General features: G+C 57.4%; 1 protein-coding gene across 1 annotated transcript; it reads right to left on the bottom strand.

The window, feature by feature from the left end:
* Window positions 1–879: 879 nt before the first annotated feature.
* On the bottom strand, window positions 880–2,781 carry FGF4 (fibroblast growth factor 4). The gene is made up of 3 exons (XM_025879221.1): window positions 2,442–2,781; window positions 1,760–1,863; window positions 880–1,194 (listed from the first exon to the last, which is right to left on the bottom strand). Exons 1-3 carry the CDS (start codon window positions 2,779–2,781, stop codon window positions 1,018–1,020), a joined length of 621 nt encoding a protein of 206 aa, XP_025735006.1. The 3' UTR covers window positions 880–1,017.
* Between the last annotated feature and the right edge of the window lie 11,534 nt (window positions 2,782–14,315).

Genomic DNA, 14,315 nt, shown 5'->3' with positions numbered 1-14,315 from the left:
GGACATTTCACCTAAAACGAACAGCTACTTCTAGCCCAAATCTTCCCCAAGCACAGGGAAGCACATTACAAAAAAAAAAAAAAAAAAAAAAAAAACCTAAAAAAAAAATAAATTAAAAAAACCCCTATATTCTATTACTTATCAGAAGTACCAGCTATCGCGTATTGTGTTTTATCACTAGGGCTTGGGTTGTGGTCACAAATACACCCATCTGTCCACTGCAAGCCTTCCCGTGGGATATCGGCTCCTTTCCGTTGGATTTACAAAATTGCTTTGCTTTTGCCTCTGCCCCAGTGGCCACAGAGAAACACGGGCTGCGGCTGATCCAAAAAAGGAAAACAGGAGTTTATAAAGTTGTCTGAGAGTATCCCCCATCGGGGAGAGATCGAGGAAGATTGACTACAGAAAAGTTCAAAGGTCAGTCTTGGCAGATCTAAAAACAGAGGGGCAGCGGTGCGCTCCCACAGTGCATTTTCTGTACCCGAAGTAAGGCGATATGTCCGGATGAATAGCAACAGGGCACAAAGGAGCGGGGCGCTGGAGGATGCTCGGAGCAGAGCCAGGGCTGGGAGGGTCCTTAGCTGTCTCCAGAGCCCCGGGAAGGCCTTTCCAGACACAGGGATGCTCACCACCGCAGTGCAGGGGACCATGCAAAGCAGGGTTGAGACTCGAGTCTGATGTCACCGTTTTTAAACACAGAGTAGCAGCACACTTGTGACAACTTTCTGACAAGTTAAATAAATCCAGTGGAAAGGTCTTCATCGTCTTACCAGAAAACTCAGGGTTGGGGTTTTTTTTGTTTTTGGTTTGTTTGTGTTTTTTTTTTTGTTTGTTTGTTTTTGTCTTTTTTTTTTCCCAGAAAAATATAAAACACACCCACAGAACCATAAATAATTTGGTGGCGATATATACACATTTAAATAATTAATTTAAATATCTTACACCTACTCTTGCATTAGACCGTCCATCTGAAGAAAGTCTCCTGAGCATCCAGAAACTGAGGCAGGACGCCGGGAGTCACAGCCTGGGGAGAAAGTGGGTGACCTTCATGGTGGGGGACACTCGGCTCCCCTTCTTGGTCTTGCCGTTCTTGCTCAGGGCAATGAACATGCCCGGGTATCTGTAGCACTCGTAGGCATTGTAGTTGTTGGGGAGGAGGATCTCTTTGAACTTGCACTCCTCTGTAAAGAAGGGCTGGGGGGGAGAAGGGACAGGGTCGGGTGGGGCCCCCTCCTGGCCAAGGAACCCTGAGGGCCACTTGTCAGGGGCTCCTTTCTGACCCAGCCCTGCTCTGGCTGAGATGTCTCTCCTGGGAAGTTGGGGTGCCAAGACCCCCACAGGGTGAGAAGACCGAGGTGGCCAGCCCCCCACAGCTGGTGCTCCAGCCACCTGCCTGGTACCTGACGGTCGGAGAATCTCATCTGCACCGCGACCACCCTATAGACTGCAGTCCTGCCTGCCGGAACCCACTGGAGAGAGGCTACAGGGAAGGGTTGCCAACGGCACTCTTTATGGACTAGAAGGTGCGACTCAGGGATGGCAGAAACTTCATTGTTGCTCTCCTGGCTCTCTGCCCCTTGTTTGGACAGGCCCGGGGTCACCAGCGAGGCCTCGGAGTACTTATGTACTGGGGGGAGGCGGTGCCAATCCTGTGACTCACCACAGTCTCAGGATCCAGGCACAGGCCGTCCTGGAAGGGTCGCGGTCCTGCCCGTGTGCTGCCCCAGCCTGGGGCTCTGCGGGCCCGGGAGGTACTCACCGAGCCATACAGCTTGCCCTTGCTGCTCATGGCCACGAAGAACCGGCTGGCCACGCCGAAGATGCTCACCACGCCCCGCTCCACCGGTGAGAGCTCCAGCAGGCCTGGGGGCGGGGCGCGGGTCACACCCGGGAAGGGGACCCTGGCCCGCCCCACCCGTCCCGGACCCCCTCCTCGGCCTGCGAACCACCGGGGCCCGGGTTTCTGGGGTGGGGGTGGATGTAACGGGGCCCCGCAGCCCAGCGTGCGCGGGCGCGGAGTCACTAGCCTCCCGTCCGGGCCCCGGGGCGGCCGCGCCCAGTCCCGGTCGGTAGGAGCCGGGCGGCCCCGCGGGCCCGCGAGCCAGGCCCGACCTGGACGCGCTTTCCCGGCCCCCGCGGGTGCCGGTTGGCTGCGCCGTTTGCCTTGTGCCCACGGGCGCAGGCGCTGGAATTCCGCACCCAGAGCCGGGGCTTCCGAAGGCGGGGAGGCGGGGCTCGCTCGCCCGGGTGCGCAAAGGCCGTGCCCGCGGCGACTCCCGGGGCCGAGAGTGTTTGTGTCCCTGCGCCGGAGGGCCCCGAACCCGAGTCCGTCCCGGTTCCCACGGCCGCCAGCAGGTGCTAGCCGCGACCCTGAGTGCGGGTCTGAAGGGGCGGCCGCTGCTCGGGGCCCCCGACCCTTCGCGCCGGCCCGCCCCACTCACTGTCGCTCGTGTCCGCGTGCACGCCGCCGATGCGGCCGTCGGGGAGCACCTGGAGGTGGAAGCCGATGCCCACGTTGCAGTAGAGCCGCCGCAGCCGCTTGATGCCCAGGAGGTAGTCCCCGGCGCCGCTCTGGACGGCCGCCTCCTTGGGCTGTGCGGCCACCGGTAGGCGCGCCAGGGAGCGCGCCACCAGGCTCTCCCAGCGGCGCTCCAGCTCGGCCCCCAGCGTCCCGTTGGGTGCGGCGGGTGCGGCGGCGCCCCCTCGGCCGGCCCAGGGCGCCAGCACGGCCAACAGGACAGCCGGGAGCAGCGCCGCCGCGGCCGCCCCGGGCCCCGCCATCCCCGCCCTCGGGCCGTGCGCCCGGGAAGCCGCGGGGCCGAGCTGCGCCTGTGGCGGCCCGCGGGAGCGCACGGCCGGGACCGGGGCAGGGAGTGCGCGGCCGATGGAGGAGCGGGAGGCGAGGGACGGGGGCCCCCAGGCGCCGGCAACTACCCGGGCTGCATGGAGCGGCGGGCAGCGGGGCAGGACGCACGGCCCGGGCTGGGACCCTGCGGAGCGGTGCGCGCCTCCCTGCGCGCTGCGCCGGCAGCGACCGAGCCACTATATATAGCCGGGCGCCCCCTCCTACTCCCGCGGGGGGCCGTTCGCGTTCGCCTGGGCGCCCGGGGCGCTGTGGCGCTCGCGGCTGGTCGCAGGCCGCCTGCCAATCAGGGCTGGGGGAGGGGTGGCGGCCGAGACGAGCGCCGCTAGTGCCACCTGGAGGGTCCCCGGCCCCCACCCCTGGCTTCGCCGGCTCACCGACCTGTTGGTCCCGCCCCTCGAGTCTCCTCCACTCCTGCCTTCCAGCCAAAGTTTTGCCTCCTGCACTTTGTCCCTGTCTGTCCCTTTCTCCGCCTCTGCCTGAGCAGCCTGAGTGCCGCCCTAACCAGGCACCCTCGGTTCCCAGCAGCCACTCCTAGCGCTTGGCCTCTCAGTGACTCCCGGGAACCTGGTTCCTTTGCTGGGACCATGCAGACCTGCCTGGGTTTTGGGGGTAGGGTAGGGCAATCAGCAACATGAGCACCTGCCGGGGAAAGAAGATCCCAGCGCCAGAGGCTGGGGGGGAGTCAGTCCCCCCTCCCCGCTCTGGTTTGGCCCCCTGCACACTGGGGAGATGCAGAGATGGAGTTCTGTAAGCCAGCCAGAGGCATCGCCTGAGCAGGGTGCTTCCAGTGGGCACTGCTAAGGGAATGCAGGGGGTGAGGCGTGGGGGTTACCCCCAGGAGAGGCCACAGCCCTGCACCTTCTATACACATCCTCCTCCAGGAAAGGACAGGTGGCAGGGCTCAGAGCCATGCAGGATATTCACGGCCCCCTCCCCGCTGATTCGCAGGAGGAAGAGTCAAGGGCCATAGCTGGAGCCCCATACCTGGTGGGGACCCAGGCCAAGCCTCTGGAGCACTCCACCCTTGACATCTGCTGTCACCACTCCCCACTGTGCCCATTATAGCCTGATGGGGGCGGAACTCACCAGAGACCCAGCTAGGTGCTGGCTCACCTAGGTGTGAAAATCCCTGTTTTCTGGGGTAGCTGAGGAGCCTTGCTGCCACCTCCCAGCAGGTCCTGCCCAGCCACAGCTGCCGCGGGCCCTGGAGCCCACCCCAACCCCTGCTGCCCCCGGCACTTGTGACCAGAGCCATCCCCAGGCCATTTTGGCCTCTCCCACCTCTTACCCCATTCCTTGCCCTTGGACCCAACCTCTGAACACTGCTAGGGCTCATTCACCCCAGGAGAGGCGACCTGGGAGATTTGAGGTCTCTTGTCCTGAAGCCCAGAGAGGGGGGCCTTGGCAGGATGAGAACCGGGTCTCCAGCCTCTTCCATGAGGCTCTTTGCTCCCCTCTAGGCCTGCAGGCTACCAGAGCAGTGCCCACCCAGGCCAGGGCCTTTCTGGGCTGTCGGCTCAGAGCTGCTGGGGACTCCGGACCCCCCAGGTGAGACTTCGGATCTAGGACCAAGAAGATAATTCTGGCCAGGGCACACATGCAGCGGACCGAGAGACAAGTCCCAAGTCCTTTCCGTCTCTGGGCCCAGGAGGTGGCCCCTCCTGATGTCTTCACAGGGTGTGGTCCCTCTCTTCCCAGGACCCCCGCAGGGAGCTCCCTTCCTGTGTCTCCTATTTGCTGGCAAGTTCAGTGAAGGAATTTAGCAGCTGGTTCACCTGGTTCATCTCCCAGAACCCCTGGCCCACCTGCACACTGTAGGTGCTCTTGGTGACCGTCCCTTGGAGGGACTAACAGCCAGCAGAGGTGTCAGGGGCTGGGAGCTCACTGTGGGTCCCTGAGCCTGTCCTTACCTGTGCAGGCCTCCTCAAGTGTCCAGTGGAGCCGGCCAAAGCACAGTGAAGACCAGTCAGCCATCAGGTGAGGGGTATGGCAGGAACCCCTCTGGGTGGTCTCTCGTCACCCCCCGGCCCCCGCAGGCTCCCCCTTGGCCACACTGGCCTTCCTCCCATCTCTCCAACCTCCTCGCTGGAGGACTCTCCCTCGGATTTTTCCGTCACTTGGGGAGACCTTCGGAGTGCCCCTCTCCCAACAAGGCAGTCCTCTGGTGGAAGCTGCTCCCTGGCCCTCAGGAGTCTCCATCAGCTTGCTGTCACCTCTGAGGAGCAGACTCAGGTGTGTCTTATTCCCGGCTGTGCCCCCCCCCCCCCACCCCTTGGCTTTAATGGTGCCCGGCATGCAGTAGGTGCTCAGGAGGTGTTGTGCGTGAACGGCAGCCTGGCTCCGGGCAGCTTGGCAGCCCCTCCGCCCGCAGACCCTTCCATTCAAAGTGGCAGCACCCAACCCCTTGCTACACCTGGGTGCTAGGGAGACGTTGGGATCGAGTTGCCGGCGCCCCCACGGGAAGCTCCACGCCGGCTTTTTTCCCTTTAATTTGACCAAGGTGACTAATGTTTCCAGATCCAGCCCCCCTGAGGACTTGAAACAGGCCCTGCTCACACTCCCAGGGACCCCCATTTACCAAGAACCTGGGGTCCGAGGAAGCATGTCATGCCCTGTGGATGGTCTGCGCTCTCAGCCTCCTGCTTCAGGGTTGAATCCAGGCTCCATCCCTGTTGGCTCGGGAACGTTGGCTGTTGCCCTTCAGATCATGCTCAGGGTCTCCATCTGTAGAATGGGCACAACAGCAGCAACTCCCGGGCTGGACAGTCAGGCTGGACGTCAGCCTTAACAGCACAGTCGGTGCTTTGGAAGCAAGCCCTGTGGAGGTTTGGACAGGGCCTGGCTCACAGTAACGGGACAGAATTTACGTGTTTTTATCCTCTGGGTGGGGCTCACCTTGCATCATCACCAGGGACTGGAGGGACGGACCCAAGGATCCACGCTGAGCCCTCCTAACGGTGACCTTCTCTAACCTACAGAAACCCCACAGTGTCGTATCTTCACAAGGGTCTGGTCTGTTTTTTTTTTTTTTTTTTTTTTCATTTGTTATCCTTGGGAATTTGATGATGATGATGATGATGATGATGATGATGATGATGATGATGTTATGTCTTATTCCAGGAGTGACAGGGCTTCTCAGAACTACCCGCTCAGCTATTAAGAACTCACTTGGCTTAATACTACTCCTAATAAAGAAGAGCTGTATGTAAATTCAGTCCCTGTCCTGAGGCAGGACACTGGCACAGCCCAGGCAGGGCTCTGGAGCTGGGGGAGCTTTGCTTTCTCTGCCCGGCCTCCTTCCCTCCACACGGCCCTCACAGGAGAGTCTCTCTGCAAACATCAAGGAGAAGGGTAAGGCCATCGGTATGGGACGTGTCTACACCAAGTCAACACCCCAAGAAATGGGTGACACTTGCTTTCTTTTGGACATCCAAAGACAGGGGAGATCCAGCCCATTTCTTGTAGCTTTTTTTTTATTATTATTATTGTGGTAAAATACACATAACATGAAATTTTCCATCTTGATCATTTTTAGGTGCACAGCTCAGTGGCATTCGGCACCTTCACGTTGTTGGGCATCCAGCATTCCTATCCGTCTCTGGAACTCTGTCCTTTTCCCAAACTGAAGAAACCCTGCCCCCATAAACGCTAACCCCTTCAGCCCCCTCCCCGTCCCTTTCTCTGTCCCTACTAAACACCAACCACCATTCTCCTTTCTGTCTCTGTGAATCTGATGACTCTAGGGACCTCATGGCAGCGGAATCATATGGGGCTTGGCTTTTGTGACTGGCATCTCTCACTAAGCCCGGTGTCCTCAGGGCTCATCCATGTGGTGGCAGTGTCAGAACGTCCTTTCTTTTCAAAGCTGAATCATATTCTGATGGACCACCTCTCATTTATCTGTTCATTCCCGGACACTCAGGTTGTTTCCACCCCTTGGCTGTTGTGAACGGTGCTGTTACCAACATAGGTAAAAAAGTGGTCTTTAAGTATCTGCTTTCATTTCTTTTGGGAATACTCCCAGGATGGAACTTGCTGGATCATATGGGAATGCTATGTGTCATTTTTTGAGGAACCACTGAACTATTCCTCACAACTTTTTTTTAAGTCACCTTGATCACAGGGCATCAAAGAGACAGGACAGCAGGTCACATCTTGTCTCACAGAGGTGTCTTGAGTGGACAGAAACTCGCCCAGAGCTGGCTGCATGCCGACTAGCTTTTCCTCTCCCTTTTTATTCTCCCGGCTTCTCTTTCATGTGGAAGCTGACTCAGCCCGGGCAGAGTGACAGGTGCAGGGACAGTTCTTACAACTACAAATCAATAAAGCAGTCCACCTTGGGGATGCACAGGTTGGTACATCTCTGTACATATTAGATACTCAAGCCTGGGAGCATCAGAGAACCATGCCTCTGTTTCCCTATCTGTAAACTGAGGAATCAGAGTTCTCATGCCTGACAGCTTCTGGGGGATTTAAGTGAGAGGATGCATGTTAGCACTTAGACCAGGCGGGCCACAGGCCCTAGCAATGCACACAGCCGTGGTTGACTGGCAGGCATTGCCACCCCTACCCAGGGGCCCGGCACGTGTCCTGATCGCCCTCCCACACCAGGTAAACGTGGGCACTTTGCTTGCCTCTCAGTGCCCAGTTTCCACCTTCACGTAGTTGTGGAGATAATGAGGATGAGATGCATAACCAGACCTTGAACCCCCAGCACCTCTCCAGAATGAGGCCAGGACATTGACTGGGTGCTGTCGGGAGCCAGGCTGGCCCAGGCTTGGTGTGTCTGCTCCCCTGTCTCTCCTCCTGCGGCAGGGAAGCTGGGCTGTGCTCATCATCATTATCACTTTGCAGCTCATGCAAGGTCATGGAGCTAACAGATGGCATTGGACCAAAGCCCAAGCTCCCAGCCACGCTGCTTCCTGCCTCAGTTTCCCCTGTTGTGAAACGGAGCTCATGGTCCCAACCTTGTCTGTCGCACTCAGATGTTAGGGATCAAACCGTGTAGGTGAAAATCTTTTGTGAGCTCCAGGGTGGGGATCAAATCACAACCCTAGTAGCTTTCCACTTGGAAAATCGTAAAATGCATAACCAGCCCCCCTGCTCCCTACCAGTCCCTCCTTGTATTTCAAATCAAAGACAGTCAGATCCAGAAGGGACCCACCCATGTGTACTGAATATGATCTTCCTATCACGGTGGACAGTGGGAAGCCAGAGAAGGAAAGGGCTACCCAGGGGTTTAACCCTGTCACTCAGAGCTCTGTCGTCCCTGCCCGAGTCTGACAGCCGCTGACCTGCAGAACCTACATCTTGGGGAGGGAGAGCCCCCCCCTAACCAGCGAACCAGCAGGAGGCTGCAGCTCGGAGGTCATGGGGCATGTTCAGTGGAGTCACCAGGTTGTAGGCATGGGGACATTTCAACCAACACCTAAAAGGTGAGAAGGAGCCGGTCAAGGGAAGGGTGGGGTGCTCCAGGCAGAGGGGACAGCAGGGCGAAGGCCCAGAGGTAGAGACTCCTGGGTATTCGAGAAGAGAGAGGAAGTCAGTGCTGGGGGTGGCGGGCAGGCGTGTGGACCTGGATGGAGTCCTAGTTCACCCCGCAGTGCCTACGCCGGGGACCTGGGGGCTGACCATCCGGAAGCTAGGACAGGGGCATCCTCGGAGGTGTGGTGGGGAGGGGCTCCCCTGGCCCTAGGCTCGGCGTGTCGCAGCACCCCTGACACTGAGGCCACCCTCTCCCCAGCAACACCGGGGGTCTGCTTGTTTCTGTGAGCATGAGAATCAGCCAGGCTCCGTGCAAGTGGATGGGAAATACTGGTGTGGGAGGGAGCTGGACCCCATACCTCTCACCCCAGCCCGCCCACAGGGCCCTCAGATCATCCTGGGTCAGGCGGGGTGAAAGAAAGATCCTTCCAAACGTCAGCATCAACGCAGGCAACTGGACTCCTCTCTTCTCCTCCCTCCCACCCCATGCCCCGCGATGGACCCTATGGGCCTAGGGAAAGTTCTGGACAACATGCTGACGCTCTATGTGGCATCTGCGCCCCAGTGGGTCTTCTCTCTTTCCCGTTCTCTGGTTCTGAGACAGCAAAGCCAGAAACAGTCCAAAAACTATCACCTAGCCCACTTCATGCAACTTGCAGAATAATCACAGGCCCCAAATCAAGGGGCAAAGATGTCCCAGTGGGGCCAATGGCAGGGACTTGGAGCCGGACAGGCTGGGTCCAGATGCCAGCCCCTCTCCTGACGTGCTATGTGGCCTTGGACAAGTCACTCCCCCTCTATCTGAGTCTCTGTTGATTGTTCTGTAAAGTTGGCCTACGATGATGATGCTCACCTGCTAGGTGAGGTCTGGGAGGCGTAAATGAAATGGACCCTCGCTACCAAATGGGAGACCCAACAAAACTTCAGGGCGGGGGAGAGAGTGGCCCTGCGTGCTCTGAGGCAGTGGGTCCCCACCCCATGCCGCGCCTTCCGGGGGCTGAAATGGAACAGCCCCGTCCTGGTGTTTCCAGAACGGCCCGCTGCCTCGCCCCTGCTGGCCTCGGCCCACCTGGAGGCTGACAGGGCTGGGGCTCCTCTCCCTTCTCCTGCTTCCATCCCACACTGCCGGGGAGCCCAGATGAAGGGGAAGTGCAGACAGGTGTCTGCAATGGGACTGGGGCAGGACCGCCCTGCAGAGGCTGCACCTTTTCTTGGAGCAAAGTTTAGACCTCAGCTTTGGGGCTGTCCTGCCCTCAGTTTTGTTCAGACAGAAATCAGGTGTCCTTTATTCCCGGGCAGGTCTGAACTTTGTCACCTACATAGGACACGTCAGTCTGCTTAGGAGCCCCAGGCGTACCACCTTGAAGGACCCAATAAATCCAGCCCCCATCCCGAATTTGGATTTCGATTGACCTTGGTTGGAAAACTCCCGTTTGCTCTGGGGAGCTTTGTTTCTTTGTCCATGGGGACAGGAGGTCGGGGGGGGGCACTCCGTGGGGAGGGGGCCGGGGAACCCTGGCCCCCTTTCTCATCTGCACCCCACCCCCCCTCGGCTGCTGCCCATCCTGGCCTGCGAGCGAGCCCTGCACTTTATCAAGTTGAAATCCAATATGTATCATGAAGGGTTGCAAAGAACACGATCTCTCGTGTATCTAAAATATTGACATTTTTAAATAAATTACTTCTGTTACTCTTTTAAAAACGTATCCAGTGGAGTCTAAAAACCATAACGATTTGATAGCTGCCAACTTTTATTTTAAAATAAATGTGAACAACTCTACTCCAAAAGCCAAAAACGATAAATCCTCACCTTTTTCTTTGCATTTATGTTTCCACTCTATTCCCCCACCAAATTTACCCCGATTTAAGCTGACTTTAATCTTGAAAATCTTTTTTGATCACCTGATCATGATTGTCTGGAACCAAAAGATTTCTATGAATTGAAATGTTTTAAAAACGAATTTTTGTGAGCTTTTTTGTTCTGGCTTTTGTTTTCATCGCAAATATTAATGCATAGTGGATCAAAATACTGTGAATATCATGCCAAATGATGGATAAGGAAAAAGCACAAATAAGGGGCACCTGGATGGTTCAGTTGGTTAAGCATCTGCCTTCGGCTCAGGTTGTGATCCCAGGGTCCCGGGATTGAGTCCTACATCGGGCTCCTTGCTCCGCGGGGAGCCTATTTCTCCCTCTGCTGCTTCCCCTGCTTGTACTTTCTCTCTCTGACAGGTAAATAAATAAAATTTTTTTTTCAAAGGAACAAATCTTTAATTTGAGGGGGGACAGGGTTTTGTTTTTGTTTGTGGTTTGCAGTGATTTCACATGATCATTATTACTTATTGCTGGGATAGTATGGGATTTGGTCTCAATTTCCAACCCATCTCCCAGTCCTCCTGCTATAAAGGCCAAGAAGCCTCATTCACAGGAGCAGGTGGAATGACAGCTTAGGTACCGGGAAGTCACTCGGGGATTTGAACGTCTGCCGAAGTGTAGGTTCAAAACACATGCGATTTAGCATCAAAAATGATTTTTCCCACTCTGTCCACCAAACTCTGTTGATGTAAAATAAAATAAAGTAAAATAAAATAAAAATAAAAATAAAATTTGTTGACAGCAAAGACACAGAAGCCTCTGGAGTCAGCAAAGGATTTACTACCAGTCCTGGGAGTTGGACTTTTTCAGCTTCTGGGCAGTTTCTCCCTAGGCTTCTTCACCAAGACCTTGAAAGAAGGATGAATTATGCCCATTGTTTTTTTACTGGGAGGCCCAGGGTTAGACCCGACACAGCAAGGGTAAGCAAAAAGAGAGGGGACCCATTGCTAACTTAGTCCAGCTCGGCCGCACATGGGGATGAAAATCTTCTAACGTATCATGTGCTTTACATACATTTCTTTCCAAACCTGGGACCTACAGACATATAGAAACCGACACCGTGTAATGGACCGGCCGGAGTGGTCCTCGGGGTGAGAGGACCATGCGGACCACAGTCAGGACACATCTGACTGCATTTTTCAGTCCCCACAGGCCAGTATGATGTGTCTCTGCGGCAGACTCTCTACTTGGACTTCCGGCTCTGAGAGAGGGGGCAGATGAGAGCAAGTCCATCCACAAGCAGACAGAAGGGGCCTGAGCTCTGCCAGGAGCTCGCGCTGCTGACCTCGGGGGCTGCCACCATCCTTGCTTGCTGTCCTGGGCCTCTCTTGTGGGAGAAATGCATCTTTGTCAACGGTGTGGGATTCGGGGGACAAGTCATGGCATGACAGCGACATGCCTGTGGGCCTCCGCTCCCTGAGACGTCTGCGTCCCCAGCGCCCCAGTGCAGTCCCCGATTGTGCCTACAGCCACCCTGGACCCCAGCAGGGGGCTGCTTCCAGGTGTGGGAGAGTTGGAAGGAGTGTCACAGGTCTTCACCTTGTCCCTTTGTTTGCTGCCCTGAGGCTGTCGCACCTAAGGAGAGCTCCCGGTGAGGTCTGGGCAGGCTAGCGAATAGCCTGGTTTTCGTGAGGGGGGGCGGGGGGCGCTGTGAGGTAGGTGGCCTGCTGCCTTCTCTGGGTGGGGTCTGTCCTAGGAGAGTGCTCATTTGGAGCGGGTCATCTGTCCCTTTTATTCACTGGACCAGAGGACACAGGGGCTTGGGCCACAGGTGTGGCTCAGGGAGGGAGCCTAGCTCGCCCCCTACTCACCTTTCTGAAGTCAGTGCAGCTTTGACCTTTGTAGGCAGCTTGGCCTGGCCTCTCCAGTCCAACCCCATCACAGCTTGGCCACAGGAAAGCTCAGCCCCAGCCTTTTGAGACAGAAAGAAGCTCTCAGAGCGCCTGGGTGGCTCCGTCAGTTGAGCATCGGACTCTTGATTTCGGCTCAGGTCGTGATCTCAGGGTCGTGAGATCAAGCCCCACGTTGGGTTGTTGGGCTCCGTGCTCAGCGCAGAATCTTGCCCCTCTCCCTCTGCTCTCTGTCTTTGAAATAAATAAATAAAATATTAAAAAAGAAGAAGAAAAAGAAAGGAGAAGCTCACAACTGTGGCACTGGACAAAAGGTGCCCAGCCAGAGGGTTCCGGGTAAGTGGGGGCTCGCGGTCCCCTCCCTGTGCGCTCTCTCACCCACCACGCCCCGAGGCCCCGAGGGCACCCTGGCTGCTGGCCCCTGCTCACGCTGCCTCCCTGGTGGGCAAGGCGCTCCCGAAGAGCGCTCAGTGCCCTCAGTTTCCCCGCAACCACCTCGGCCCTGACCAGGCTGCGGTGCTGAGTGCGAGCCTGGCCGTTTTAAGGACTGTGTTTGGCCCTGTGGGAGCGACCCACAGGACGGTGCTTGGGAAAGGCTGTGTAGCTCGGGGGACTCGCTGTGCCTGTCATGGACCCTGCGTCTCAACAACCCCCACAGGTATTATCAGTCCCACTTACCAACAAGGGACCCAAGGCCCGGAGGAGACACTGAGTCATGCCTTCCATGGGGGGGTCTACCATCAATGTGGGCAAAGTAGACCCTCTCGGAGTCACGTGTGCCCAGGAAAAGCCCTTCCAGAGACTCGCTCTTGTCAGACCCCCGGAGGCAGCTTTCCTGCAGGGTCGGCCTCACGGGCTGTGTCCCCTGAGCTCACCCGGGCTTGCTTGCAGGACTCACACTGGACGCAAACCACTCGGTGCTGCACACGAGTCTCCTACTCAGGTTGGGGGGAGAGGTGCTGAGCCGAGCCCCTGACTGGGTCCCCTACGCCCTCCCCTGCCCCCTCCAGGGCTCAGGGACAGAAGAGGCAGCACCTGCAGGAGGTAACTTAGGATTTCTGCACCCACCATCATTGTCACAACCGCTGCCACTGAGGGCGGAGGCCGCTGGGCTCAGGTGTAAGCTGGGGGCCTGTATGCACTGCTCCGGCCCTGACTCTGGCTGTCGGAACCTGGGCAGGCTCTTACCCTTGTCTTCCTATCTGCGGAATGGGTAACAGGGGCACGATGACCCAAGTGAATGTCTACAGGAGAAGGCGCTGCTGAGCCAGGCCCACCTCTGACGTCACCCCGGGGGGGCCTTCCTGCCCTGGCTGCGAGCCCAGGGGCGCTGGCCCTCCGGGGTGCCAGGAGGCCATTCCTGAGCCTCCGGCCTTGGTGACAAGAGGCCTTTTTCTGCCTCTGCCGCCTGCTTGTTGACATCCCACGCGCCTGCCTCTAAGCCCGAGATGCGGCTTCTAAGCCGGGGCAGACCCAGCCTGCTATTCTGGGGTCTTCTTTCAACTATTTTGGCAAAGACCAAATGGCAGCCTCCTTTAAAATAGATGCTCCCAGCCAGAGGTCATTCCCTGAGAACCAGGTCAGATGGGCCGGGACTTCTTCCCAGCAGCTCATTCAAGTAAACCCAGACCCCGGCTCGAGGGCCTGAAATGCCACCGGGCGAGCTTGGAGCTAGAACCAAAATAAAACCTGGACGACCCTCTGAGGTGCCTCGGCTTCTGTCTCATGCACGCCCTACCTTGTGCAATCACAGAGGCCAGCTGCAGGAGGCGGCCCGAGAGCCCGGGGCGCAGGGCAAGCCACGGCCGTGGCAGCCCAGCCAGCTTTCACTCAGACTCACCCCGTGGACGGACGTCCGGGGAGAAGAGTCACCTGCCCTGAAATGTGTGTTCGAGAAACACCCTGAGTTCGGGGAGCCCTCCCTGAGCCGAGTTCCTGGATCGCAGCCCTGATTTATTAATTGAGCCCGTTTCCCTTGGTTCCCATGGCTGGACGCACGACATGTTTGCTCACTGAAACGTTCTTGGTCCTTTCATGTCATATGCAGGCACTAACTGGAGGAACTTTGGGGAACAAAAAACCAGAAAGGAAGTCCAACAATAAAGTGATGCCATTTCCCATTTTACTAAAGGTAGGACGCTGGCCGCCGGAGACGGCAGGTTGCAAAGTGACTCAGGTGTGCATCGTGCCACCTGGTACCCCAAACGTCAGCCGAGGGCTAAATGAAGCACGTCTCCTCC

The sequence above is a fragment of the Callorhinus ursinus genome, unplaced genomic scaffold (genome assembly GCF_003265705.2).
Source record: "Callorhinus ursinus isolate GAN/ISIS: 27379988/994484 unplaced genomic scaffold, GSC_fseal_2.0 scaffold51, whole genome shotgun sequence".
NCBI classification, from domain to species: Eukaryota; Metazoa; Chordata; class Mammalia; order Carnivora; family Otariidae; genus Callorhinus; species Callorhinus ursinus.
Note: the sequence above shows the minus strand (reverse complement) of the source record. Positions and strands in the feature narration are given on the sequence as shown.